General features: G+C 41.9%; 1 protein-coding gene across 1 annotated transcript in view; it reads left to right on the forward strand.

Moving 5' to 3' along the window:
* The first annotated feature begins 2,667 nt into the window (after positions 1-2,667).
* Positions 2,668-26,956, forward strand: part of LOC128697320 (uncharacterized) — a 91,626-nt gene continuing 67,337 nt past the window's right edge. Inside the window, exon 1 of the mRNA XM_070080840.1 lies at positions 2,668-2,918. Within this exon, the coding sequence (XP_069936941.1) occupies positions 2,757-2,918 (162 nt within the window). The 5' untranslated portion in view covers positions 2,668-2,756. The remainder of the gene's footprint in view (positions 2,919-26,956) is intronic.

Genomic DNA, 26,956 nt, shown 5'->3' on the forward strand with positions numbered 1-26,956 from the left:
CTGGGCATATGTTTCCGATTTACACACACTGTGCCACACACATCTCTCATGTTCACTTGTAAAAAATCACTGAGTGAGGGGCTTGTGTACCAGTTATCAATATATAATATATGCCCCTTACCAAGGTATGGTTCTATCATTGTTCTAACTACATCACCAGAGATGCCTAATAACTTCCTGGTATTTTGCAATGTATAATTTCCAGTGTACACAATAATATCCAATACCAGACCACTGTAACAATCACAAAGCACAAACAACTTTATACCAAAGCGTTTCCTCTTGCTTGGTATATACTGCTTGAAAGAGAGTCTTCCTTTGAACAGAATCAAAGACTCGTCAATTACAAGCTTCCTGAAGGGATAAAAATACATATTGAATTTCTCTTTCAGATACACAAACACATGCCTAATCTTATATAACCCGTTGTTTCTGTCAGGCCTGGTTTTGTCTGAGAAGTGAAGCATACGTAACATTAGCACAAATCGATTCACTGGCATTATATCACTGAAACCTGGGGTTGCAGTCAGGCGGTCTGTTGACCAGTATGATTTCACTTTGTGCTTATACACATGTGGCATAAGCATTATTGTGGCAAAGAAAAGATACATCTCAGCCACAGTTGCCTCCTTCCACTGGTGTAGATGTGATTTTGGTGAAAGTATTGTGTTTGCCATGGTGTACTCGTAGTATGTGTTGCTTTCCATGACAATACTTTCCATCAGGGATTCGTCAAAGAATAACTCGAAACATTCCAGTTCAGTGGCATTGTTCCCAAGTGTACAAGATGGCCGTATTCCACTTTGGCTGTCATCAAACTGGTGGGCATTTGGAACAAAATTGACAGCTTCCTGCCAATCCCAGGTGCAGTCTGCTGGTGGGTACTGGACAATGACAGGTGGTTGTGGTTGTGGAGGTTGTGGTTGTGGAGGCTGGTGTGGTGGGTGGGTGGGGGATTGTGGCCTTTGTTGTAGATCAGCTGAGGCAGCGGCGTGGGTGGCAGCATGGCCCACTGCTGGTGTCTCACGGCCATCACCACCACTACCACCACCATGCACATTTTCCATCCCAATTGAAACACTATCATCGTCATTTTCACTGTCTGTTCCTGTTGTACAGCCACGGGATGTACTCCGAGATGTACTCCTTCCCCTTGGAATAGCATATGGCACACTACCAGAGCGCATATATCATTGTATATACTAATGCTTCACTGGGGTTAGTTAGTTTAATGTCTTTATTATGCACCCCATACCCATCCTGTGGGCGGTAGTCAAAAGATTACAAAGGTACATAATGGGTCCAGGGACTGGACCCCTTCGCTGGAGAATATTCCACTTCACTATCACTACTGGAACTGTTTTCAAGAGCTTGTAGTTCATAATCACTATCACTATCATCACAAATGCTCACATCTGAGTCTGGGATTTGGGAAAATAGCAGTTTCCTCTTTGATTCTGGTACAACTGAACGTGAACAAGATGGCCCAGCACCAGAGGTGGAAGGCTGAGGGTCGTCTGGGTTTTCCTCACTATTACTGATATTATGGTCATTAGTTTCGGTCAAAACCTCACCAAAACCTTGAAACTCATCTTCACTGGCACTTCCATCTGTATTAGAACTGTCACTGGGGAACAAAAGTGTCCCAATTTGCCGAGGAGTGAGGAACTTCTTACCGCGAGGCATGGTGGACATTGTGTACTAAGATGGCATTCCCACAATGCACCACTGGGTCCCAGATTTTTTTTCTGCCATGCACACCGACCACACAGACCCATTCTCTCACATCTAGGCCTACCAGCCTTTTCCCGTGAGATTTGACGGTTAGAATTTATGCATACTAGTACGTCAAAAACCCCTGCGTGTAAGCCATATTAGTACGTCCGAAACCCTCAAAGGGTTAAAGATTAAAGTCATTTTGCAAAGTGGGGTGAAGTGCAAACATTTGTGGAGGAACATCACCCTAACCCTCTCCCCTCCTCCCGTCTTCCATACACCAAAAAGAGTCTTCAATAAAGGTAAGTGTGATGTTAAATGATCTTTTATACCTTTTATTATTGCTTTATATTGATTTCTCATTCCTTTATATATGTAAATCTATATTAATCCATAAAAAAATATTTTTGGGTGTCTGGAACAGATTAATTGGATTTACATTATTTCTTATAAGAAAAATGGTTTCGATTCTCATGAATTTTGACTTTTGGTAGACTCTCTGGAACAGATTAATCACAAAAATCGAGGGTCCACCGTATCTGTAACTCTCACAATCATTAAACAATTGTGTACACTTTAGGTTTATAATGAAACTTGTAATTCCCCTCAAGTAAACTTGTTAAAGTCATGTAGTCTGAACTAATACAATATTCACTTACATTTTATTCATTGTAAATACCTAAATTTACACTGTATTGTTATTGCCTTATTAATCTTAAGTTTGGCCAAAATGTTCTGCATATACAGTGGCTTTTGTCATTCTCCTTTGTTCAAACACTATCATGCTGAAGCAAACATTATCATAACACTGTACACCTGTGATAATGGTGCTGGCACTGTACATGGGTGATAGTGACACTGTACACTTGTCATACTGGTGCTGACACTACATGATAGTGACACTGTACACTTGTAATAATGATGCTGAGACTGCATATGGGTGATAATGGTAGTGACACTGTACACAGGTGATAATGGTAGTGACACTGTGAAGAGGTGATAATGGTGGTAACTGTCCACAGGTTGATCATCTTCGTGGGATGAGTGAGAGCGTCAAGAGGCTGGTGGAGGCTGGCCTGGTGTTTGGTGTCCAGCAAGACCAAGATGACCTCCGCTACTCCAGGATAACTTTACAAGATGGTCAACTGTATCTCCATGTTCTCCAGGACCAACCACCACCCACCCACGCCCACACTATCCAGGTACTTTATTACACTACCACACTTACTGTACCACCACACTCTCCAGGTACTTTATTACACTACAACTCTTACTGTACCACCACACTCTCCAGGTACTTTATTACACTACCACTCTTACTGTACCACCACACTCTCCAGGTACTTTATTACACTACCACTCTTACTGTACCACCACACTCTCCAGGTACTTTATTACACTACCACTCTTACTGTACCACCACACTCTCCAGGTACTTTATTACACTACCACTCTTACTGCACCACCACACTCTCCAGGTACTTTATTACACTACCACTCTTACTGTACCACCACACTCTCCAGGTACTTTATTACACTACCACTCTTACTGTACCACCACACTCTCCAGGTACTTTATTACACTACCACTCTTACTGCACCACCACACTCTCCAGGTACTTTATTACACTACCACTCTTACTGTACCACCACACTCTCCAGGTACTTTATTACACTACCACTCTTACTGCACCACCACACTCTCCAGGTACTTTATTATACTACCACTCTTACTGCTCCACCACACTCTCCAGGTACTTTATTACACTACCACTCTTACTGTACCACCACACTCTCCAGGTACTTTATTACACTACCACTCTTACTGTACCACCACACTCTCCAGGTACTTTATTACACTACCACTCTTACTGTACCACCACACTCTCCAGGTACTTGGTACTTTATTACACTACCACTCATACTGTACCACCACACTCTCCAGGTACTTTATTAGATTACCACACTTACTGTACCACCACACTCTCCAGGTACTTTATTACACTACCACTCTTACTGTACCACCACACTCTCCAGGTACTTTATTAGATTACCACACTTACTGTACCACCACACTCTCCAGGTACTTTATTACACTACCACTCTTACTGTACCACCACACTCTCCAGGTACTTGGTACTTTATTACACTACCACACTTACTGTACCACCACACTCTCCAGGTACTTTATTACACTACCACTCTTACTGTACCACCACACTTTCCAAGTACTTTATTAACCCTTTGAGGGTCGACAGGCCCTCTCCGAAACTCGTTCTCAGGGTCGGCCAAATTTCAAAAAAAAAAAAAATTATTTTTTCTTATGAAAAAATAGAGTTTTTTTTTCTAAACATTATAGGATAAACAAAAAAAATTTACCATCAATACTTACGGAGATATGGATGCATGAAGTTTGCAGAAAATGAGCCGCGTATGGCAACAGCGGCGACTGCTGCTCACCCGGTAAACTTTAGTTTACTTGTATTTGAAGGTTTGTTGTTTTTTTCACTATTTTATTTTTTCACATAATTTATGTGGCCTATGAGACCAAAGTAAGGTGCAATGTACATATATACACTCGTTGTATACAACACAATAAGCACACAAACATAATTATCAATATATTGTTTACAAAACTTGTTTACAAAAACAAACAATACAAAACATTGTTTATTATTATTGTTCTATAATATATATACCAATATACAGTCACTGAACATATTCCTATTAGTTCTGCAGCTTGTGGAACTCTGAAACATGGTGTCATACACAATGGTGTTTTATCTTTCTCCCTCATTCTATCTCTTTCAATCTGTCTCTCTCTTTCTATCTGTCTGTCTATCTCTGTCTCACAGATACACATAAATACAAGTATACATAGTATAAATTACCTAGGATAACCCAAGAAATCCAGACAAAGTGCTATACTCTGCTTGAAGATGTGAGTAAAAGTGATGACACAGTCTTGTGGCTCTCTGAGACAGAGAGCTAGATGGATAGACAGATAGACAGGGAGCTTGACAGACAGACAAATAGACAGACAGAAATGTTAGTGTACCAGTACCAGTGTACTAGTGTTCCACCCTCCTCCTCCTCCTCTTCCTCTTCATCCTCTTCCCCCTACTCTTCCTCCTCTTCCCCCTACTCTTCCTCATACTCTTCCTCTTCCTCCTACTCTTCCTCTTCCTCCTCCTCCTCTTCCTCCTCCTCCTCTTCTTCCTCTTCCTCCTACTCTTCCTCTTCCTCCTACTCTTCCTCCTCCTCCTCTTCTTCCTCTTCCTCCTCTTCCCCCTAATCTTCCTCCTACTATTCCTCTTCCTCCTCCTCTTCCTCTTATTCCTCTTCCTCCTACTCTTCCTCCTCCTCCTCCTCCTCCTCTTCTTCCTCTTCCCCCTACTCTTCCTCCTTCTCCTTCTTCTCCTCCTCCTCCATAGTGTAAATTACCAGGAGTCAGCAGCTGTCAAAATGACATATTGTCTCATTACTCACTCCCCCCTCCCGCCTGTCAAAACAATGGGGTTGGATGCTGCTTCCCTTCCTCCATTCTATCTAATTATCTTTCTCCCTCATTCTATCTGTCTTTTTATCTCTGTCTCACAGGTACACATAAATACAAGTATACATAGTATAAATTACCTAGGATAACCCAAGAAACCCAGACAAAGTGCTATACTCTGCTTGAAGATGTGAGTAAAAGTGATGACGCTGTCTTGTGGCTCTCTGAGACAGAGAGCTAGACGGATAGACAGGGAGCTTGACAGACAGGCAAATAGACAGACAGAAATGTTAGTATACCAGCAAAAAGAAAGGGAGGGAGATGTTTATCTCATCTTTTGGCATCAGCTCTACCCTCATTTACCCTCATCAAACGTCAGCACTTATCAGATGTTATCTCCCCTTATCTTGTTACTGTCATGGGTGAACATTTATTATTACCTATTATTATTATTATGTATTATTATTATGTATTATTATTATTATGTATTATTATTATTATGTATTATTGTTATCATTACGTATTCTTCTTCCTCCTCCTCCTCTTCTTCTTCCTCCTCCTCCTCTTCTTCTTCCTCCTCCTCCTCTTCTTCCTCCTCCTCCTCCTCCTCCTCCTCCTCCTCCTCCTCCTCCTCCTCCTCCTCTTCTTCTTCCTCCTCCTCTGCCTCCTCCTCCTCTTGCCTCCTCCTCCTCTTGCCTCCTCCTCCTCTGCCTCCTCCTCCTCTGCCTCCTCCTCCTCCTCCATTCTTGGAACAAGTTTGAAGAGCTTGTAGTTCATAATCACTATCACTATCATCACCAATGCTCACATCTGAGTCTGGGATTTTGGAAAATAGGAGTTTCCTCTTTGATTCTGGTACAACTGAACGTGAACAAGATGGCCCAGCACCAGAGGTGGAAGGCTGTGGGTTGTCTGGGTTTTCCTCACTATTACCCATATTATGGTCATTAGTTTCGGTCAAAACCTCACCAGAACCTTGAAACTCATCTTCACTGTCACTTCCATCTGTATTAGAACTGTCACTGGGGAACATAAGTGTCCCAATTCGCCGAGGAGTGAGGAACTTCTTACCACAGGGCACGGTGGAAATTGTGTACTATGATGGCATTCCCACAATGCACCACTGGGTCCCAGATTTTTTTCCTACTGTGCACACCCACCACACAGACCCATTCTCTCACATCTAGGCTTATCAGCCTTTTCCTGTGAGATTTGAGGCCGCTAGAATTTATGCGTACTAGTACGACAAAAACCCCTACGCGTAAGACGTACTAGTACGACCAAAACCCTCAAAGGGTTAACTAACACTTAATGTACCACCACACTCTCCAGGTACTTTATTACACTACCATTCTTACTGTACCACCACACTTGCCAGGTACTTTATTACACTACCATTCTTGGAAATATAAACACATATGCAGTATAATGTGATCTTTTATTGACAACGTTTCACCCACACAGTGGGCTTTTTCAAGTCACACACAGATCTGTGTGTGACTTGAAAAAGCCCACTGTGTGGGTGAAACGTTGTCAATAAAGGATCACATTATACTGCATATGTGTTTATATTTCCACTGTGTCGGTATTTGATACCATTTATTTCCACACTACCATTCTTATTGTACCACCACACTCTCTGGGTATTTTATTTCACTACCACTCTTACTGTACCACCACACTCTCCAGGTACTTTATTACACTGCCACTCTTACTGAACCACCACACTCTCCAAGTACTTTATTAGATTACCACACTTACTGTACCACCACACTCTCCAGGTACTTTATTACACTACCACTCTTACTGTACCACCACACTCTACGAACTATTGTACCAGCACCTACCCACTTAAACCTACACTCTCCACTACTGTACCAGCACGTACCCACCTACACCCACACTCTCCGCACTATTGTACCAGCACCTTCCCACCTACAACTACACTCTCCACTATGGCACCAGCACCTTCCCACCTACACCCACACTCTCCACACACTACCATACCAGCATCTACCCACCTTCACCTACACTCTCCACTACTGTGGAGTCAGGAATTGGGGGAAGGACTAAAAGCCATAAATGAAATTGAAAGAAACCCAAAGTATTTCTTCTCCTATGCCAAATCAAAGTCGAGAACAACATCCAGTATTGGGCCCCTACTTAAACAAGATGGGTTCTACACAGATGACAGCAAGGAAATGAGTGAGCTACTCAAGTCCCAGTATGACTCAGTTTTTAGCAAGCCACTAACCAGACTGAGAATCGAAGACCTAAATGAAGTTTTTATGAGAGTGCAACAGAATTTGGTAAACACAAGCCTATCCGATGTTATCCTGACGCCAAATGACTTCGAACAGGCGATAAATGACATGCCCATGCACTCTGTCCCAGGCCCAGACTCATGGAACTCTGTGTTCATCAAGAACTGCAAGAAGCCCCTATCACATGCTTTTAACCCTTTCAGGGTCCACAGGTCCTCTCAGTGACTTGTTCTCAGGGTCCCCCAAATTGCAAAAAAAAAAAAACAAAAAAAATTATTTTCCTTATGAAAAGATAGAGAATCTTTTTTCTATCGAATGAGTACAAGAAACCACCAATTTACTGATTTCAACTATCCAATACAGTGGTCAGAATTTAGCAATTTTGCCAGTTTCACACAAATTTCAAAAGATGCCAATTTCCAAATAGGGTCCAGAATAAATAAGAAAAACATTTGTGGCACTAAAATAACATTTTCTCTGTTCATTAGTCATGTCCCCAGGCCCCTCTTACATTCTTTTGCTTTCCACTTTGAATTTTTATTCTAACAAAAAAAATACAATTTACTGTTATGCAGACTACTGCATTAGTGTAGAAATGGTATAAATAATATCAGAGCACTTGTGATAGAATATTAGACTCACCAGTTGACGTGTATTGGACGCTTAGCATGATTTGTTTACTTTTGAACTTTGGTAAAAATCGAACATTTCTGCTACTTTGAGCTCAATTTCAAGGTACTTTTCATTGTAAAACCAGTCAAAATCATCTCAAGTTCTGTAATATGCCTTCCATTCTATACAATGAGACCAGGAAAAGTAGAATACAACAATAAATACCATACAAAAATATAGTGCAAAGTCGCTGTTTTAATCCAAAAACACGGTCAAAGTTTTTTTTTCTCATTACGCACTGTGTACTGCAGGATTTTTTTATACTGTGCACACTGGCCACATAGACCCATTCTTTCATATGTAGGCCTACCAGCTTTCTCTCACTAGATTTGAAGGGGCTAGAATTTATGCTTACTAGTACATCATGGACACTGGTGCATAAGCCATACTAGTATGTCCGAAACCTAGAAAGGGTTAACATCCTATGGAGAGGGAGCATGGGCACTTGGGTAGTCCCACAATTACTAAAAACAACAGACATAGCCCCATTCCACAAAGGGGGCAGTAAAGCAATAGCAAAGAACTACAGACCGATAGCACTAACATCCCATATCATAAAAATTCTTTGAAAGGGTCCTAAGAAGCAAGATCGCTACCCATCTAGATATCCATCAATTTTACACAACCCAGGGTTTTGAGCAGGTCGCTCCTGTCTGTCCCAACTGCTGAATTACAAAGACAAAGTCCTGGATGCCCTAGAAGACAAAAAGAATGCAGATGTAATATACACAGACTTTGCAAAAGCCTTCGACAAGTGTGACCTTGGTGTAATAGCGCACAAAATGCATACTAAAGGAATAACAGGAAAAGTTGGTAGATGGATCTATAATTTCCTGACAAATAGAAAACAAAGAGCAGTAGTCAACAGGTGGCTACCTGGAGTTTACCTGGAGAGAGTTTCGGGGGTCAATGCCCCCGCGGCCCGGTCTGTGACCAGGCCTCCTGGTGGATCAGCGCCTGATCAACCAGGCTGTTGCTGCTGGCTGCACTCAAACCAACGTACGAGCCACAGCCCGGCTGATCAGGAACTGACTTTAGGTGCTTGTCCAGTGCCAGCTTGAAGACTGCCAGGGGTCTGTTGGTAATCCCCCTTATGTGTGCTGGGAGGCAGTTGAACAGTCTCGGGCCCCTGACACTTATTGTATGGTCTCTTAACGTGCTAGTGACACCCCTGCTTTTCATTGGGGGGATGGTGCATCGTCTGCCAAGTCTTTTGCTTTCATAGTGAGTGATTTTCGTGTGCAAGTTCGGTACTAGTCCCTCTAGGATTTTCCAGGTGATAAGCTCTGTTCTGCAAAGCACAGTACTCGCTCCCATCTTGTTCCTCATTCTCATATCAGACATAGACAGGGATATAAGCCACAGTGCCATGTCTTCCTTTGTAGATAGCACCTGAATCTGCATGACAGTGTCTTCCATTGCAGACACTGCAATGCTCCAGGTGGACATCGACGAAATCTTTCAATGGGCTGCAGAAAGCAATATGAAGTTCAACGATGAGAAAATTCAATTATTCCGATATGGTAAATGTGAGGAAATTAAAACTTCATCAGAGTATAAAACAAATTCCAACCACACAATAGAGCAAAAAACTAATGTCAAAGACCTGGGAGTGATTATGTCGGAGGATCTCACCTTCAAGGACCATAACATTGTATCAATCACATCTACTAGAAAAATGACAGGATGGATAATGAGAACCTTCAAAACTAGGGATGCCAAGCCCATGATGACACTTTTCAGGTCACTTGTTCTATCTAGGCTGGAATATTGCTGCACACTAACAGCACCTTTCAATTACCAGGAACACTTGAAGTTCCTGAAACTGTACTCCCTGGCAGGCAGGCAGGAGAGATGCATGATTATGTACACCTGGAAAATCCTAGAGGGACTAGTACCAAACTTGCACACAAAATTCACTCCCTACGAAAGCAAAAGACTCAGCAGACGATGCAACATCCCCCCAATGAAAAGCAGGGGTGCCACTAGCATGTTAAGAGTCAACACAATAAGTGTAAGGGGCCCAAGACTGTTCAACTGCCTCCCAGTATACATAAGGGGGATTACGAATAGACCCCTGGCTGTCTTCAAGCAGGCACTGGAAAAGCATCTAAAGTCGGTACGTGACCAGCTGGGCTGTGGTTCGTACATTGGATTGCATGCAGCCAGCATTGACAGTCTAGTTGATCAGGCCCTGATCCACCATGAGGCCTGGTCAGAGACCAGGTTGTGAGGGCATTGACCCCTTGAACTCTCTCCAGGTAAACTTCAGGTTCCTTGAAAAAAGGGCTGCAATAATGATGTGTTTCGTGTCAAAAAAAAAATGATCCAAGTGTCGTTGGATGCCCTGGGATGTTATCCAATACCAGTAATGCTTTAAACATGATATTGCTGTCATTGCAATAGTTTTCAACAGCTGGGCAAAAACAACTTGAAAACAAGTCTTGGAAAAGAGGTTTAGTCACCCATGCTTTCCTATTTGACGGCCAAAGAACTGGAAGCAATCAATGGTTGTAGTCTCTCAAAGTGTGAGGATTTGGAGACTGATAAACAAGCATTAGTTTCAGTACAGGTCAGCCATCATTAATCCGGCAATCAGTAATCATTATTATTTTATTTTTTTTTTTTTTTATTATCACACCGGCCGATTCCCACCAAGGCAGGGTGGCCCGAAAAAGAAAAACTTTCACCATCATTCACTCCATCACTGTCTTGCCAGAAGGGTGCTTTACACTACAGTTTTTAAACTGCAACATTAACACCCCTCCTTCAGAGTGCAGGCACTGTACTTCCCATCTCCAGGACTCAAGTCCGGCCTGCCGGTTTCCCTGAATCCCTTCATAAATGTTACTTTGCTCACACTCCAACAGCACGTCAAGTATTAAAAACCATTTGTCTCCATTCACTCCTATCAAACACGCTCACGCATGCCTGCTGGAAGTCCAAGCCCCTCGCACACAAAACCTCCTTTACCCCCTCCCTCCAACCCTTCCTAGGCCGACCCCTACCCCGCCTTCCTTCCACTACAGACTGATACACTCTTGAAGTCATTCTGTTTCGCTCCATTCTCTCTACATGTCCGAACCACCTCAACAACCCTTCCTCAGCCCTCTGGACAACAGTTTTGGTAATCCCGCACCTCCTCCTAACTTCCAAACTACGAATTCTCTGCATTATATTCACACCACACATTGCCCTCAGACATGACATCTCCACTGCCTCCAGCCTTCTCCTCGCTGCAACATTCATCACCCACGCTTCACACCCATATAAGAGCGTTGGTAAAACTATACTCTCATACATTCCCCTCTTTGCCTCCAAGGACAAAGTTCTTTGTCTCCACAGACTCCTAAGTGCACCACTCACTCTTTTTCCCTCATCAATTCTATGATTCACCTCATCTTTCATAGACCCATCCGCTGACACGTCCACTCCCAAATATCTGAATACGTTCACCTCCTCCATACTCTCTCCCTCCAGTCTGATATTCAATCTTTCATCACCTAATCTTTTTGTTATCCTCATAACCTTACTCTTTCCTGTATTCACCTTTAATTTTCTTCTTTTGCACACCCTACCAAATTCATCCACCAATCTCTGCAACTTCTCTTCAGAATCTCCCAAGAGCACAGTGTCATCAGCAAAGAGCAGCTGTGACAACTCCTACTTTGTGTGTGATTCTTTATCTTTTAACTCCACGCCTCTTGCCAAGACCCTCGCATTTACTTCTCTTACAACCCCATCTATAAATATATTAAACAACCACGGTGACATCACACATCCTTGTCTAAGGCCTACTTTTACTGGGAAAAATTTTCCCTCTTTCCTACATACTCTAACTTGAGCCTCACTATCCTCGTAAAAACTCTTCACTGCTTTCAGTAACCTACCTCCTACACCATACACTTGCAACATCTGCCACATTGCCCCCCTATCCACCCTGTCATACGCCTTTTCCAAATCCATAAATGCCACAAAGACCTCTTTAGCCTTATCTAAATACTGTTCACTTATATGTTTCACTGTAAACACCTGGTCCACACACCCCCTACCTTTCCTAAAGCCTCCTTGTTCATCTGCTATCCTATTCTCCGTCTTACTCTTAATTCTTTCAATTATAACTCTACCATACACTTTACCAGGTACACTCAACAGACTTATCCCCCTATAATTTTTGCACTCTCTTTTATCCCCTTTGCCTTTATACAAAGGAACTATGCATGCTCTCTGCCAATCCCTAGGTACCTTACCCTCTTCCATACATTTATTAAATAATTGCACCAACCACTCCAAAACTATATCCCCACCTGCTTTTAACATTTCTATCTTTATCCCATCAATCCCGGCTGCCTTACCCCCTTTCATTTTGCCTACTGCCTCACGAACTTCCCCCACACTCACAACTGGCTCTTCCTCACTCCTACAAGATGTTATTCCTCCTTGCCCTATACACGAAATCACAGCTTCCCTATCTTCATCAACATTTAACAATTCCTCAAAATATTCCTTCCATCTTCCCAATACCTCTAACTCTCCATTTAATAACTCTCCTCTCCTATTTTTAACTGACAAATCCATTTGTTCTCTAGGCTTTCTTAACTTGTTAATCTCACTCCAAAACTTTTTCTTATTTTCAACAAAATTTGTTGATAACATCTCACCCACTCTCTCATTTGCTCTCTTTTTACATTGCTTCACCACTCTCTTAACTTCTCTCTTTTTCTCCATATACTCTTCCCTCCTTGCATCACTTCTACTTTGTAAAAACTTCTCATATGCTAACTTTTTCTCCCTTACTACTCTCTTTACATCATCATTCCACCAATCGCTCCTCTTCCCTCCTGCACCCACTTTCCTGTAACCACAAACTTCTGCTGAACACTCTAACACTACATTTTTAAACCTACCCCATACCTCTTCGACCCCATTGCCTATGCTCTCATTAGCCCATCTATCCTCCAATAGCTGTTTATATCTTACCCTAACTGCCTCCTCTTTTAGTTTATAAACCTTCACCTCTCTCTTCCCTGATGCTTCTATTCTCCTTGTATCCCATCTACCTTTTACTCTCAGTGTAGCTACAACTAGAAAGTGATCTGATATATCTGTGGCCCCTCTATAAACATGTACATCCTGAAGTCTACTCAACAGTCTTCTATCTACCAATACATAATCCAACAAACTACTGTCATTTCGCCCTACATCATATCGTGTATACTTATTTATCCTCTTTTTCTTAAAATATGTATTACCTATAACTAAACCCCTTTCTGTACAAAGTTCAATCAAAGGGCTCCCATTATCATTTACACCTGGCACCCCAAACTTACCTACCACACCCTCTCTAAAAGTTTCTCCTACTTTAGCATTCAAGTCCCCTACCACAATTACTCTCTCACTTGGTTCAAAGGCTCCTATACATTCACTTAACATCTCCCAAAATCTCTCTCTCTCCTCTGCATTCCTCTCTTCTCCAGGTGCATACACGCTTATTATGACCCACTTCTCGCATCCAACCTTTACTTTAATCCACATAATTCTTGAATTTACACATTCATATTCTCTTTTCTCCCTCCATAACTGATCATTTAACATTACTGCTACCCCTTCCTTTGCTATAACTCTCAGATACTCCAGATTTAATCCCATTTATTTCCCCCCACTGAAACTCTCCTACCCCCTTCAGCTTTGTTTCGCTTAGGGCCAGAACATCCAACTTCTTTTCATTCATAACATCAGCAATCATCTGTTTCTTGTCATCCGCACTACATCCACGCACATTTAAGCAACCCAGTTTTATAAAGTTTTTCTTCTTCTCTTTTTTAGTAATTGTATACAGGAGAAGGGGTTACTAGCCCATTGCTCCCGGCATTTTAGTCGCCTCATACGACACGCATGGCTTACGGAGGAAAGATTCTTTTCCACTCAAATTTCATCATTTTGCTGACTCAGAAATACAGTGTCAGCGTGCCTCGTTGTGCTCCCGGTTTTCTGGTGTTTTCACGGTCGCTCTTACGTGCTAGAACTTTAATTTGTGTCATCAATCCTATACGATACATCCCTCTAGCGCCTGGAACCAATCTTGGGCGGAAAACATTATATACTGAGTAAAAAAAGGAGAATTGTGTGCACTACCTAACAGAGTTTACTGCCAGAGGGGAATCATAGGCCTGTCCCGTGTGGAAAAATAATAATAATTGAACTTTGTGTCAGAGGAAAGAAAGTCTCCCTGAAAGCATTGAGTATACATAGTGTATAGTGTATACTACAGTGGCTCCCTAGTATATTGATGATAAAGGCTAAAGTGTCATTTGAAAACAGGTGAATTTGTAAATGAAGTGATAAGCCTATAGAGGCAGGTGCCAGAAGTCGCCAGAAACTTACCACAGGTCAGCTGTTTTTAATAATCTTCCTGGCCTGCTAGTGTACTCGCATATAATCTAGTGATACCAGTGAATAGCAGAATACAGTGTTGTAGTAGCAACTAACCAGTATTATAATGGTACTTAGTGGAGTGGAGTGACTTTCATTAGTTTCTTTTTCTTGAAATACCAGACGTTACTGTGAATTTCATATAACCTGTAGTTACCAGCGGTCGCAATATACACAACGAGAAGCAATTATTACTACAGAAAAAGCGCCCTTCCTCCAAAATTTGCACCAGTCAACTATAGTGATAATATAGCATTTATTGTGGTGGAGACGGAAAAAAAAAAAAAATAGAGAAGCTAGATACAGCGATTGATAAACAAGGGTGGAGGCTCGACCGTTCGTCATTGTAGGAGTGCCAGCAGTCACCGGCTCTTCAACACGCAAGTTATACTTTTGTATCAATCAAATCACATATTACTCGGGTAGATAATTTCCAGTAGATCCTTCATGTGTTAGCTCAAATCACCGACCAGTATGGTTTAAATAAGTGACCCACTGATCAGATCAGATAGACTGGTCCGAACCCTTGACTGGTCCGAACCCTTGACTGGTCCGAACCCTTGACTGGTCCGAACCCTGGACTGGTTTCAAACGGTTTCGTTGTGCACCACCTAGAGAGGTTATTAATAGAATATTCAAGAGGTTGCTAGTAGAATTGCAGTAAATCAACCATTCAAATCATTATGAAGCTGTGTGTAGTCTGTGGTCAGTCAAACAAACGGGCTTCCACATGCATAAATTGTCATTTCTGTGGAAACTGGTGTCACGCCCCTTGTGCAGATATCCAAGAACTAGCTACAAGCAGTATTAAAACAGGGAAGTGTTTTTGGGTATGCCCAAATGAGATAAATCTGTGGACTAAAATCACAAGGGTATTAAAAGAGGTCAACATCAAAGCTGCTTTCATAGAAAACCTGGAAGCTTTCTACAACAGATGGGAACATAAAAAGTCCGGGCTGAATGGTACTGCCCTTGATACTGGCCATGTAGTCAGAAACTGTAAGGCTGGAGATGATGTCCTGGTAGTCAGTAAATGGGGGGCTGATAGTGCTGTCCTGGGAGACAGTAATGGGGAAGCTGGAGGTGCTGTCCTGGGAGACAGTAATGGTGAAGCTGGAGGTGCTGTCCTGGGAGACGGTAATGGTGAAGCTGGAGATGCTGTCCTGGGAGACAGTAATGGGGAAGCTGGAGATGCTGTCCTGGGAGACAGTAATGGTGAAGCTGGAGATTTTGTCCAGGTAGTCGGGAATTATACGCAGGAAGGAATACATATAAATGACCCCATAGGGGACAGGAGCCATAGTAGGGAAACAAGTGTAGTCAAAGATAAGATAAAACCAATATTGCAAACTAGAAATACCGCAGGAAATAGCAAACAAGAGGACTCCACTAGCAATAGTGAGGATATATTACCAAAAACAAATGGTGGGAGCTCCATTGTTGGTGCTAGGGAGGATAGAAGTAAGACAGGGAAACATGCACCAACAGGGAATACAGTCACAGAAACCCAAGGCAAACGGAAACCAAGCCTGTGCACATACTATGCACTCGGTATCTGCTGGCATGGGAAATCTGGAAAAACAGATGGGACGTGCAACTATGACCACCCTAGGAAATGCCATGCCCATATGACAACAGGAAAATGCAAACTCCCTTCCTGTAAGCTTTTTCACCCTGAACTGTGTACCTCTTCAGTACAGGAAAGACTGTGCTATAACTTAAATTGCCAGGCATACCATCTAAAGGGGACAAAAAGATACAAAACATCCAGGCCATGGGAAAACCTGGGTAGCCACAGCCACTCAAGAGGGAGAGGTTTTTTAGTGCCAGGAAGGAAAAAAAACTGGCAGGAAATGGCAGAAATCGTACACCAAATCCAGTCATTCCTGGAGTGGAACCACAGTCGATGGCCTCCACTCCAAACCAACAGATACAGATACTAATGCCGGAAAAAAAATCCCCCCCCAGTACCAACAATACCACCAGTCCGATAACATTCTTCTTTGCAAATATACAGGGTCTAAAGCCAGCAACAAACAACAAAATACCTTTCATCCGTGGACTGCTTGCAGAGGCAAAGGCAATGTTCGCGGCTTTCACTGAGACCCACATAAAGGATCACTTGGACAACGAAATATGGATCCCAGGTTACAACCTATACAGATGTGACAGAGTGAACAGGCAAAAGGGGGGGGGGGGGTTAGCCTGTACATTGCAGAGTCACTTGTTTGCACAGAACTGCTAAATGCCTCAAATGATGTAGTGGAAGTTTTAGCAGTAAAGGTCGAGAACCAAAACCTAGTCATTGTGATAGTCTACAAGCCTCCGGATGCAACATCCCAGCAATTCCAGGAACAGCTGTTAAAAATTGACCACTGTCTGGAAAACCTTCCAGCTCCTGCACCCAACATCTTGCTCCTGGGGGATTTCAACTTAAGGCACCTAAAATGGAGGAATATAGCAAATAATATTGTTGCAGTAATAACACCAGGAGGCAGCTCTGATGAAAACTCACACTCACGCGAGCTTTTAAATCTCTGCACAAAATTCAATTTAAACCAGCAAATAATAGAGCCTACTAGACTGGAGAATACACTAGACCTCATCTTCACTAACAATGATGATCTGATAAGAAATATCACCATATCAAAAACAATATACTCAGATCACAACATAATTGAGGTTCAGTCATGTATGCGCGGAGCCCCAGACCGACATAATGAGATTAGTCACGAGGGAGCATTCACCAAATTCAACTTCAATAACAAAAACATAAAGTGGGACCAAGTAAACCAAGTCCTAACCGATATAAGCTGGGAAGATATACTAAGCAACACAGACCCCAACTTATGCCTAGAACAGATTAACTCGGTGGCACTCGATGTATGCACAAGGCTTATTCCTCTAAGAAAAAGGAGGAGTAGATGTAAAACAGAAAGAGACAGGCGCTCCCTTTACAGGCGACGGAAAAGAATAACAGAGCGGCTAAAAGAGGTCAATATATCTGAAATGCGTAGGGAGACACTGGTCAGAGAAATAGCAAGCATCGAACTTAAGCTAAAAGAATCCTTTAGGAGTCAGGAATCGCGGGAAGAACTAAAAGCCATAAATGAAATCGAAAGAAACCCAAAGTATTTCTTCTCCTATGCCAAATCAAAATCGAGAACAACGTCCAGTATTGGGCCCCTACTTAAACAAGATGGGTCCTACACAGATGACAGCAAGGAAATGAGTGAGCTACTCAAGTCCCAATATGACTCAGTTTTTAGCAAGCCGCTAACCAGACTGAGAGTCGAAGATCAAAATGAATTTTTTATGAGAGAGCCACAAAATTTGATTAACACAAGCCTATCCGATGTTATCCTGACGCCAAATGACTTCGAACAGGCGATAAATGACATGCCCATGCACTCTGCCCCAGGGCCAGACTCATGGAACTCTGTGTTCATCAAGAACTGCAAGAAGCCCCTATCACGAGCCTTTTCCATCCTATGGAGAGGGAGCATGGACACGGGGGTCGTCCCACAGTTACTAAAAACAACAGACATAGCCCCACTCCACAAAGGGGGCAGTAAAGCAACAGCAAAGAACTACAGACCAATAGCACTAACATCCCATATCATAAAAATCTTTGAAAGGGTCCTAAGAAGCAAGATCACCACGCATCTAGAAACCCATCAGTTACACAACCCAGGGCAACATGGGTTTAGAACAGGTCGCTCCTGTCTGTCTCAACTATTGGACCACTACGACAAGGTCCTAAATGCACTAGAAGACAAAAAGAATGCAGATGTAATATATACAGACTTTGCAAAAGCCTTCGACAAGTGTGACCATGGCGTAATAGCGCACAAAATGCGTGCTAAAGGAATAACAGGAAAAGTCGGTCGTTGGATCTATAATTTCCTCACTAACAGAACACAGAGAGTAGTCGTCAACAGAGTAAAGTCCGAGGCAGCTACGGTGAAAAGCTCTGTTCCACAAGGCACAGTACTCGCTCCCATCTTGTTCCTCATCCTTATATCCGACATAGACAAGGATGTCAGCCACAGCACCGTGTCTTCCTTTGCAGATGACACCCGAATCTGCATGACAGTGTCTTCCATTGCAGACACTGCAAAGCTCCAGGCAGACATCAACCAAATCTTTCAGTGGGCTGCAGAAAACAATATGAAGTTCAACGATGAGAAATTTCAATTACTCAGATATGGTAAACATGAGGAAATTAAATCTTCATCAGAGTACAAAACAAATTCTGGCCACAAAATAGAGCGAAACACCAACGTCAAAGACCTGGGAGTGATCATGTCGGAGGATCTCACCTTCAAGGACCATAACATTGTATCAATCGCATCTGCTAGAAAAATGACAGGATGGATAATGAGAACCTTCAAAACTAGGGAGGCCAAGCCCATGATGACACTCTTCAGGTCACTTGTTCTATCTAGGCTGGAATATTGCTGCACACTAACAGCACCTTTCAAGGCAGGTGAAATTGCCGACCTAGAAAATGTACAGAGAACTTTCACGGCGCGCATAACGGAGATAAAACACCTCAATTATTGGGAGCGCTTGAGGTTCCTAAACCTGTATTCCCTGGAACGCAGGAGGGAGAGATACATGATTATATACACCTGGAAAATCCTAGAGGGACTAGTACCGAACTTGCACACGAAAATCACTCATTACGAAAGCAAAAGACTTGGCAGACGATGCACCATCCCCCCAATGAAAAGCAGGGGTGTCACTAGCACGTTAAGAGACCATACAATAAGTGTCAGGGGCCCGAGACTGTTCAACTGCCTCCCAGCACACATAAGGGGGATTACCAACAGACCCCTGGCAGTCTTCAAGCTGGCACTGGACAAGCACCTAAAGTCAGTTCCGGATCAGCCGGGCTGTGGCTCGTATGTTGGTTTGCGTGCAGCCAGCAGCAACAGCCTGGTTGATCAGGCTCTGATCCACCAGGAGGCCTGGTCTCAGACCGGGCCGCGGGTACCCTAGTGTTATACTTAGTACTATAGTGTATACCACAGTGGTACCCTAGTGTATGGATAATAAAGGATAAGGTGAAATTTAAAACTGAAGTGTTAAGGCCCAAAGAGACAGGTTCATATTGTAAACAGTTGCCAGCAGTCATCAGAACCTCCCCGGAACTCTCTCCAGGTAAATCTCAAAAGTGTACAGTTTTGTAGAAATATGATAAACAGTGTATAGCTGTTAGTACTGATTGTGATTGAGTGACATAAACAGTGTGTGGTAAACCTGTAGTTAGCAGCGGTCGCTATATACACAACAAAGATCAATATTCCTCCAGTAATCTCCATATATTGAAGCCATCGGCGCCCAAACACGCAAGTTATACTTTCTGTATCAAACTGAACATATATTACTCTGTTTAATTTTTTTCCAGTAGTCCTTTTCGTGAGCTAGTCAAATATCATTCAGTGAGCCTAATCCAGATCTGCCCAGATTCATCCAGCAACCGGATTCAAATGGATTCGTTGATAACAATGTATCCTGTGACTGGTCTCACTAACTGTTGGTGCTCTACGTGTCCTATCAAACACTCAAACAAAACTACAACAAATAGTTACAAGACAGATAGACAGATCTACTGTTAAGGTGCTTATTAGGAAAAAGACATACAGTGATCCACTAGCCAGATTCTTCCAGATTCCCTGGATTTGGGCTGATTCAAATGGTCTGTTCGAAACAGCCAGATTTTGGTGGATTAAAATGGTTTTGTTGGAAATAAAGCCAAACCAGAAGAACTGTACAAAAATTTAAATACAACAAATAGTTAAAATACAGATAGACAGATCTACTGTTAAGGTAATTATTAGAAAAAAGATATACAGTGACTGGATTCTTCCAGTTCGTGGATTCGGGAGAATTCAAATAGATTTCGCTGGATTCAGGCAGATTTAAACACTTTTTGTGGAAATACAGTGGACCCCCGCATACCGCACGCATCGCATACCATACAGTCCGCATACCGCTCGCTTTTTTCGCAAAAATTTTGCCTCACATACCGCCCAAAAACCCGCTCACCGCTCTTCGTCCGAGACGCGTCCAATATGCGGCCTGAGCCACGCTCACATGTTCCGCCGGTGGCATTGTTTACCAGCCAGCCTCCGCGGTAACATCCAAGCATACAATCGGAACATTTCGTATTATTACAGTGTTTTTGGTGATTTTTTCTGGAAAATAAGTGACCATGGGCCCCAAGAAAGCTTCTAGTGCCAACCCTACAGCAATAAGGGTGAGAATTACTATAGAGATGAAGAAAAAGATCATTGATAAGTATGAAAGTGGAGTGCGTGTCTCCGAGCTGGCCAGGTTGTATAATAAACCCCAATCAACCATCGCTACTATTGGTGGTACAGCTGCTGCTGCACTGTCAGCTGCTGCTGCACTGTCAGCTGCTGCTGCTGTTGTACCACCGTCAGCTGCTGCTGCTGCTGTAGTACCGTCTACTGCTGCTGTAGCATCGTCTGCTGCTGCTGTAGCATCGTCTGCTGCTGCTGTAGCATCGTCTGCTGCTGCTGTAGCATCGTCTGTTGCTGCTGTAGCATCGTCTGTTGCTGCTGTACCACCGTCAGCTGCTGCTGCTGCTGTACCACCGTCAGCTGCTGCTGCTGCTGTAGCACCGTTGTTGGTGTGGCTTATTGAGAATACCAAGAAACAATTAACCCCAGAGGATTTGCCACCCAGGATAACCCAAAAAAGTCAGTGTCATCGAAGACTGTCTAACTTATTTCCATTGGGGTCCTTAATCTTGTCTCCCAGGATGCAACCCACACCAGTCGACTAACACCCAGGTGAACAGGGAAAAATGCCTGGAACTAGTGCTCATATTGGTGAATTTAAAGCCAGCAAAGGTTGGTTTGAGAGATTTAAGAATCGTAGTGGCATACACAGTGTGATAAGGCCTGTTCTGGAAGAAAATGCCAAACAGGACCTACAGTACTCAGGAGGAAAAGGCACTCCCAGGACACAGTGTCTCATCAGTCATTGCTGCATCTTCAATAAAGGTAAGTGTCATTTATTCTTCATTTAGTAGAGTAGTACATGCACAATATATATTGTGCATGTACTACTCTACTATTGTGCATGTATCCTTCTCTTTGTGTGTAGGAAAATGTATGTTTCATGTGGTAAAAATTTTTTTTTCATACTTTTGGGTGTCTTGCACGGATTAATTTGATTTCCGTTATTTCTTATGGGGAAAATTCATTCACATACCGAACATTTCGCATAACAATCAGCCCTCTTGCACGGATTAAAATCGCTATGCGGGGGTCCACTGTAAAGCCAGATTTGGGTCAATTCAAATGGTTTCATTGGAAATAAAGCCAAATCAGAAGAACTGCTAAAAAATAAATAAACATAAAAGCATTGGGGAATTATAGACTAGCTAGCTAAGAAAGTTGTCCAGTATTGTAAGAGGATCACTACCATGAAGATTTGTGTGGTCTGCAGAAAGGGTAAAGGATAAAGACAGGCCTGGATTGCTTGCCATCTGTGTGGTCAGTGGTCCCATAGTATATGCAGGAACTTTAACCCCTTCAGGGTTGAGAGGCCATCTCCGAAACTTGTTCTCAGGGTTGAAAATTTTTCGGAAAAAATTATTTCTAATTATGAAAAGATAGAGAATCTTTTCCTGATCATAATGACACCAAAAGTATGAAATTTGATGGAAAACTTACGGAATTATGCTCTTGCGGAGTTAGCGGTCTCAACGATGTTTACGCATCGGCGATTTTGCCCACTTTGAGCAGTATTTTTGGCCAATTCCAGTGTACTAGTTGACAAAAATCATAACTATTTTGCTACAATTCCATTTTTTCTATCGAATGAGTACAAGAAACCACCCATTTACCAATTTCAACTATTCAATACAGTGGTCAGAAATTAGCAATTTTGCCAATTTCACACAAATTTCAAAAGATGCCAATTTCCAAATAGGGTCCAGAATAAACAAGAAAGACATTACTGGCATTAAAATAACATTTCCCCTGTTCATTAGTCACATCCCCAGGCTCATCATACATTTCTTTTGCCTTCCACTTTGAATTTTTATTCTCACAAAAAATAGAAGATTTACTGTTATGCAGACTACTGTATTAGTGTAGTAATGGTATAAATAATATGAGCGCACTTGTGAAAGAATGTTAGACTCACCAGTTGATGTGTATTGGGCACATGGCATGATTTGTTTACTTTTGAACTTTGGCAAAAATCGAACATTTCTGCTACTTTGAGTTCAATTTCAAGGTACTTTTCTTTGTAAAACCAGTCAAAATCATCTCAATATCTGTAATATATCTTCTGTTCTATAAAATGTGATTAGGAAAACTAGAATACAATCATAAATACCATACGAAAATGCAGTGCAAAGCCGCTGTTTTAATCCAAAAACATTGTCAAAGTTTCTTTTCTCATTACAAACTGTGTGCTGCAGGATTTTTTTTATACTGTGCATACTGACCACATAGACCCATTCTTTCATATTTAGGCCTTCCAGCGTTCTCTTGCTAGATTTGATGGCGCTAGAATTTAGGCGTACTAGTATATCAAAAACCCTCATGTGTAAGCCGTACTATTATGTCAGAAACCCTGAAAGTGTTAAACTAGTGACCACACTTAATATAAACTCAGAGAGATGTTTTTGGGTTTGCCCAAATGAGATACACCTGTATGAGGAAATGACATCTATATTAAAAGACAAGAACAATAATAAAACATCCTTCTTGAAAGACATGTCAGCATGGTATGACAGCTGAGTAAAAAAAGATGGGTAGTGGGGATGGGGCTGTCTTGGACAGTGCTCCTGAGGGGGCTAGGGCTGTCCTGGAGGACAGTGCTGAGGGTGCTAGTGTTGTCCTGAAGGAAAGTGCTCCAGAGGGTCGTAGTGAAATATTAGAAGAGAGAGCTCATGAGGGTACTAGTGTTTTCCTAGAGGACACTGAAGACAACCTTATTCACTCCACAGAGGTTCAAAATAGAGATACTTCTGGAGATGGATCAAAATGGGATGCGGCCTCAGGGAATACTGTCGACACACTACCAGCAAAACCTGGTGGAAGCACTGATGTCCATATGGGGGTAAAAGATATTGATGTATTGAGGAAACAGGAAAAATAAATGCACCAGCAGTGAACACAGCTACAATAAATCTGAGCAAACAGAAGTACAATCAATGTTAATGCTATGCCTTGGGTATCTGCAGGCATGGTATATCTGATAAAAAAGGTTGGACATGCACCTTGACCATTCCAAAATATGCTGCACCCACATGACAGCAGGAGAGTGCAACTTCCTTTCTTGCACCTTATCTCACCCAGAAATGTGTCACTCATCAATCCATGAAAGAAAATGCTACAATGCATACTGCCAGGCATATCATCTCAAGGGGACTAGAAGACACAGACCAACCAGACTATGGGAAACAAAAGAGAGGAACCTCAACCTCTCCAGGGACAGAGGTTGTTTATGGCCAGAAGGGAAAAAAGACTGGCAAGAAATGACAATAGTCCTACACCACCTGAAAACACTGCTGGAGCAGAGGCACGGACAATGGCATCTACCCCAGAACAACAGATATTAGAGCCAGCAAATAAAACCCTCTAAATTCCACAAATATGACATTTGTCTTTGCAAACATACAGGGGTCTAAAGCCATCAAAAAACAACATAATTTCTTGCGTCAAAGGACTGCTCATGGAGGCAAATGCAATGTTTGCAGAATTCACAGAAACCCACATAAAGGATCATTATGACAACGAAATATGGATCTCAGGTTACACCCTATTCTGATGCGACAGACTAAACAGGCAACAAGGGGGGGTTGGCCTGTATGTCACAGAGTTGCTCATTTGCACAGAACTACTGAACACCTCAAATGATGTAGTCGAAGTTTTGGCGGTAAAGATCGAAAACCAAAACCTTGTCATTGTGGTAGTGTACAAGCCTCCAGATGCAACTTCCCAGCAATTCCAGGAGCAGCTTGAGAAAATTGACCACTGTCTGGAAAATCTCCCAACTCCTGCCCCAAACATCTTATTACTAGAAGATTTCAACCTGAGACACCTAAAATGGAGGAGTATAGCAAACCATGTTTTAGCAGAGATCACCCCAGGAGGCAGCTCAGATGAAAATTCACACACACTCGAACTATTAAATCTCTGCAACAAATTCACCTTAACCCTTTCAGGGTTTCGGCGTACTAGTACACCTAAATTCTAGCATCCTCAAATCTAATGGGAGAAAGCTGGTAGGCCTACATATGAAAGAATGGGTCTATGTGGTCAGTGTGTGTGGTATAAAAAAAATCCTGCAGCAAACAGTGCATAACGAATGAACATTAAAATGGTATAAAATACCGACAGATTGTTAGGTAAGACACATATGCAACAGTTAGGTATCTTTATTTTGAAACGTTTCGCCTAGGCGAAACGTTTCAAAATAAAGATACCTAACTGTTGCATATGTGTCTTACCTAACAATCTGTCGGTATTTTATACCATTTTAATGTTCATTCTGTCAGACACTGCAACACAAGGGTATCTTGGTACAGACCATCTACTTCGACAACCTCTACTAGTGAGAACGGCTGGGTTTGAGAAGGACCTGCCCTCCCAAATCAACCTACGTCTCACCTCCTGGCACTATATAAGGCCCGATTCTGTCACTTCAACTTCATATTGTTTCAGACAACGGAACAATGCTCTTCTCCAGACTGAGGGACTGACCACCTCAAAACTTTAAGGGTGATGGACTGATTACATCGTCTTCAAGTATCTTCTGCTTCTATCAACTTTTCTGTACTCGACTGAAGAAGCCTACTGTGTAGGCGAAACGTTTCGAAATAAAGATACCTAACTGTTGCATATGTGTCTTACCTAACAGTGCATAACGAGAAAAAAAAACTTTGACAATGTATTTGGATTAAAACAGCGACTTTGCACTATATTTTCCTATGGTATTTATTGTTGTATTCTAGTTTTCCTGACATCATTTTATAGAATTGAAGACATATTACAGAAATTGAGATGATTTTGACTGGTTTTACAATGAAAAGTACCTTGAAATTGAGCTCAAAGTAGCACAAATGTTTGATTTTTACCAAAGTTCAAAAGTAAACAAATCATGCTAAGCGTCCAATACACATCAACTGGTGAGTCTGATAATTTTTAACAAGTGCATTGATATTATTTACACCATTTCTACACTAATGCAGTAGTCTGCATAACAGTAAATCTCCTATTTTTTTGTGAGAATAAAAATTCAAAGTGGAAAGCAAAAGAATGTAAGAGGGGTGTGGGGATGTGACTAATGAACAGAGGAAATGTTATTTTAGTGCCAGGAATGCATTTCTTGTTTATTCTGGACCCTATTCAGAAATTGGCATCTTTTGAAATTTGTGTGAAATTGGCAAAATTGCTAAATTCTGACCACTGTATCGGATAGTTGAAATCTGTAAATGGGTGGTTTTGTGTACTCATTCGATAGAAAAAAATGGAGTTCTAACGAAGTAGTTATGATTTTTGTCGATTAGTACAGAGGAATTGGCCAAATATAGGGCTCAAAGTGGGCAAAATTGCCGATTCGTAAACATTGTAGAGACCGCTAACTTCACGAGAGCATAATTCCGTAAGTTTCCCATCAAATTTCGTACTTTTAGTGTCATTATGATTGGGAAAAGATTCTCTATCATTTCATAAGAAAAAATAATTTTTTGTTTTAAATTTGGCCAACCCTGAAAACAAGTCTCTGAGAGGGCCTGTCGATCCTGAAAGGGTTAAACCAACAAATAGTAGAGCCTACAAGACTAAAAAATGCACTGGACCTCATCTACACTAACAAGAATGATCTGATACATAATATAACTGTATCAAAGACAATTCACTCAGATCTCAATATAATAGTGGTACAGACATGTATGCACAGGGCTCTGGACCAGCAAAATGTAAGTAATCATGAAGGTCCCTTCAAGAAATTCAATTTCAGCAACAAAAACATACAATGTGGTCAAGTAAACCATGTCCTAAATGAAACAAGCTGGGAAGATATCCTAAACAACGCCGACCCGAACATCTGCCTTGAAAAAATGAATTCTGTGGTTCTTGAGATCTGCTCAAGACACATTCCATTAAGAAAAAGAAAGAGAAGATGTAAACTAGAAAGAGAGAGACATTCCCTATACAGATGAAGAAGAGGAGTCACAGAGCTGCTGAGTGGGGTCAATATATGTGAAATATGAAGGGAAGTACTAGTCAATGAAATTGCAAATATTGAACTTAAGCTGACAGAATCTTATAGGAGACAAGAATCACCAGAAGAACTAAAAGCCCTAAAGGAAATTGAAAGA

Source organism: Cherax quadricarinatus, unplaced genomic scaffold, assembly GCF_038502225.1.
Source record: "Cherax quadricarinatus isolate ZL_2023a unplaced genomic scaffold, ASM3850222v1 Contig1099, whole genome shotgun sequence".
Lineage (NCBI taxonomy): Eukaryota > Metazoa > Arthropoda > Malacostraca > Decapoda > Parastacidae > Cherax > Cherax quadricarinatus.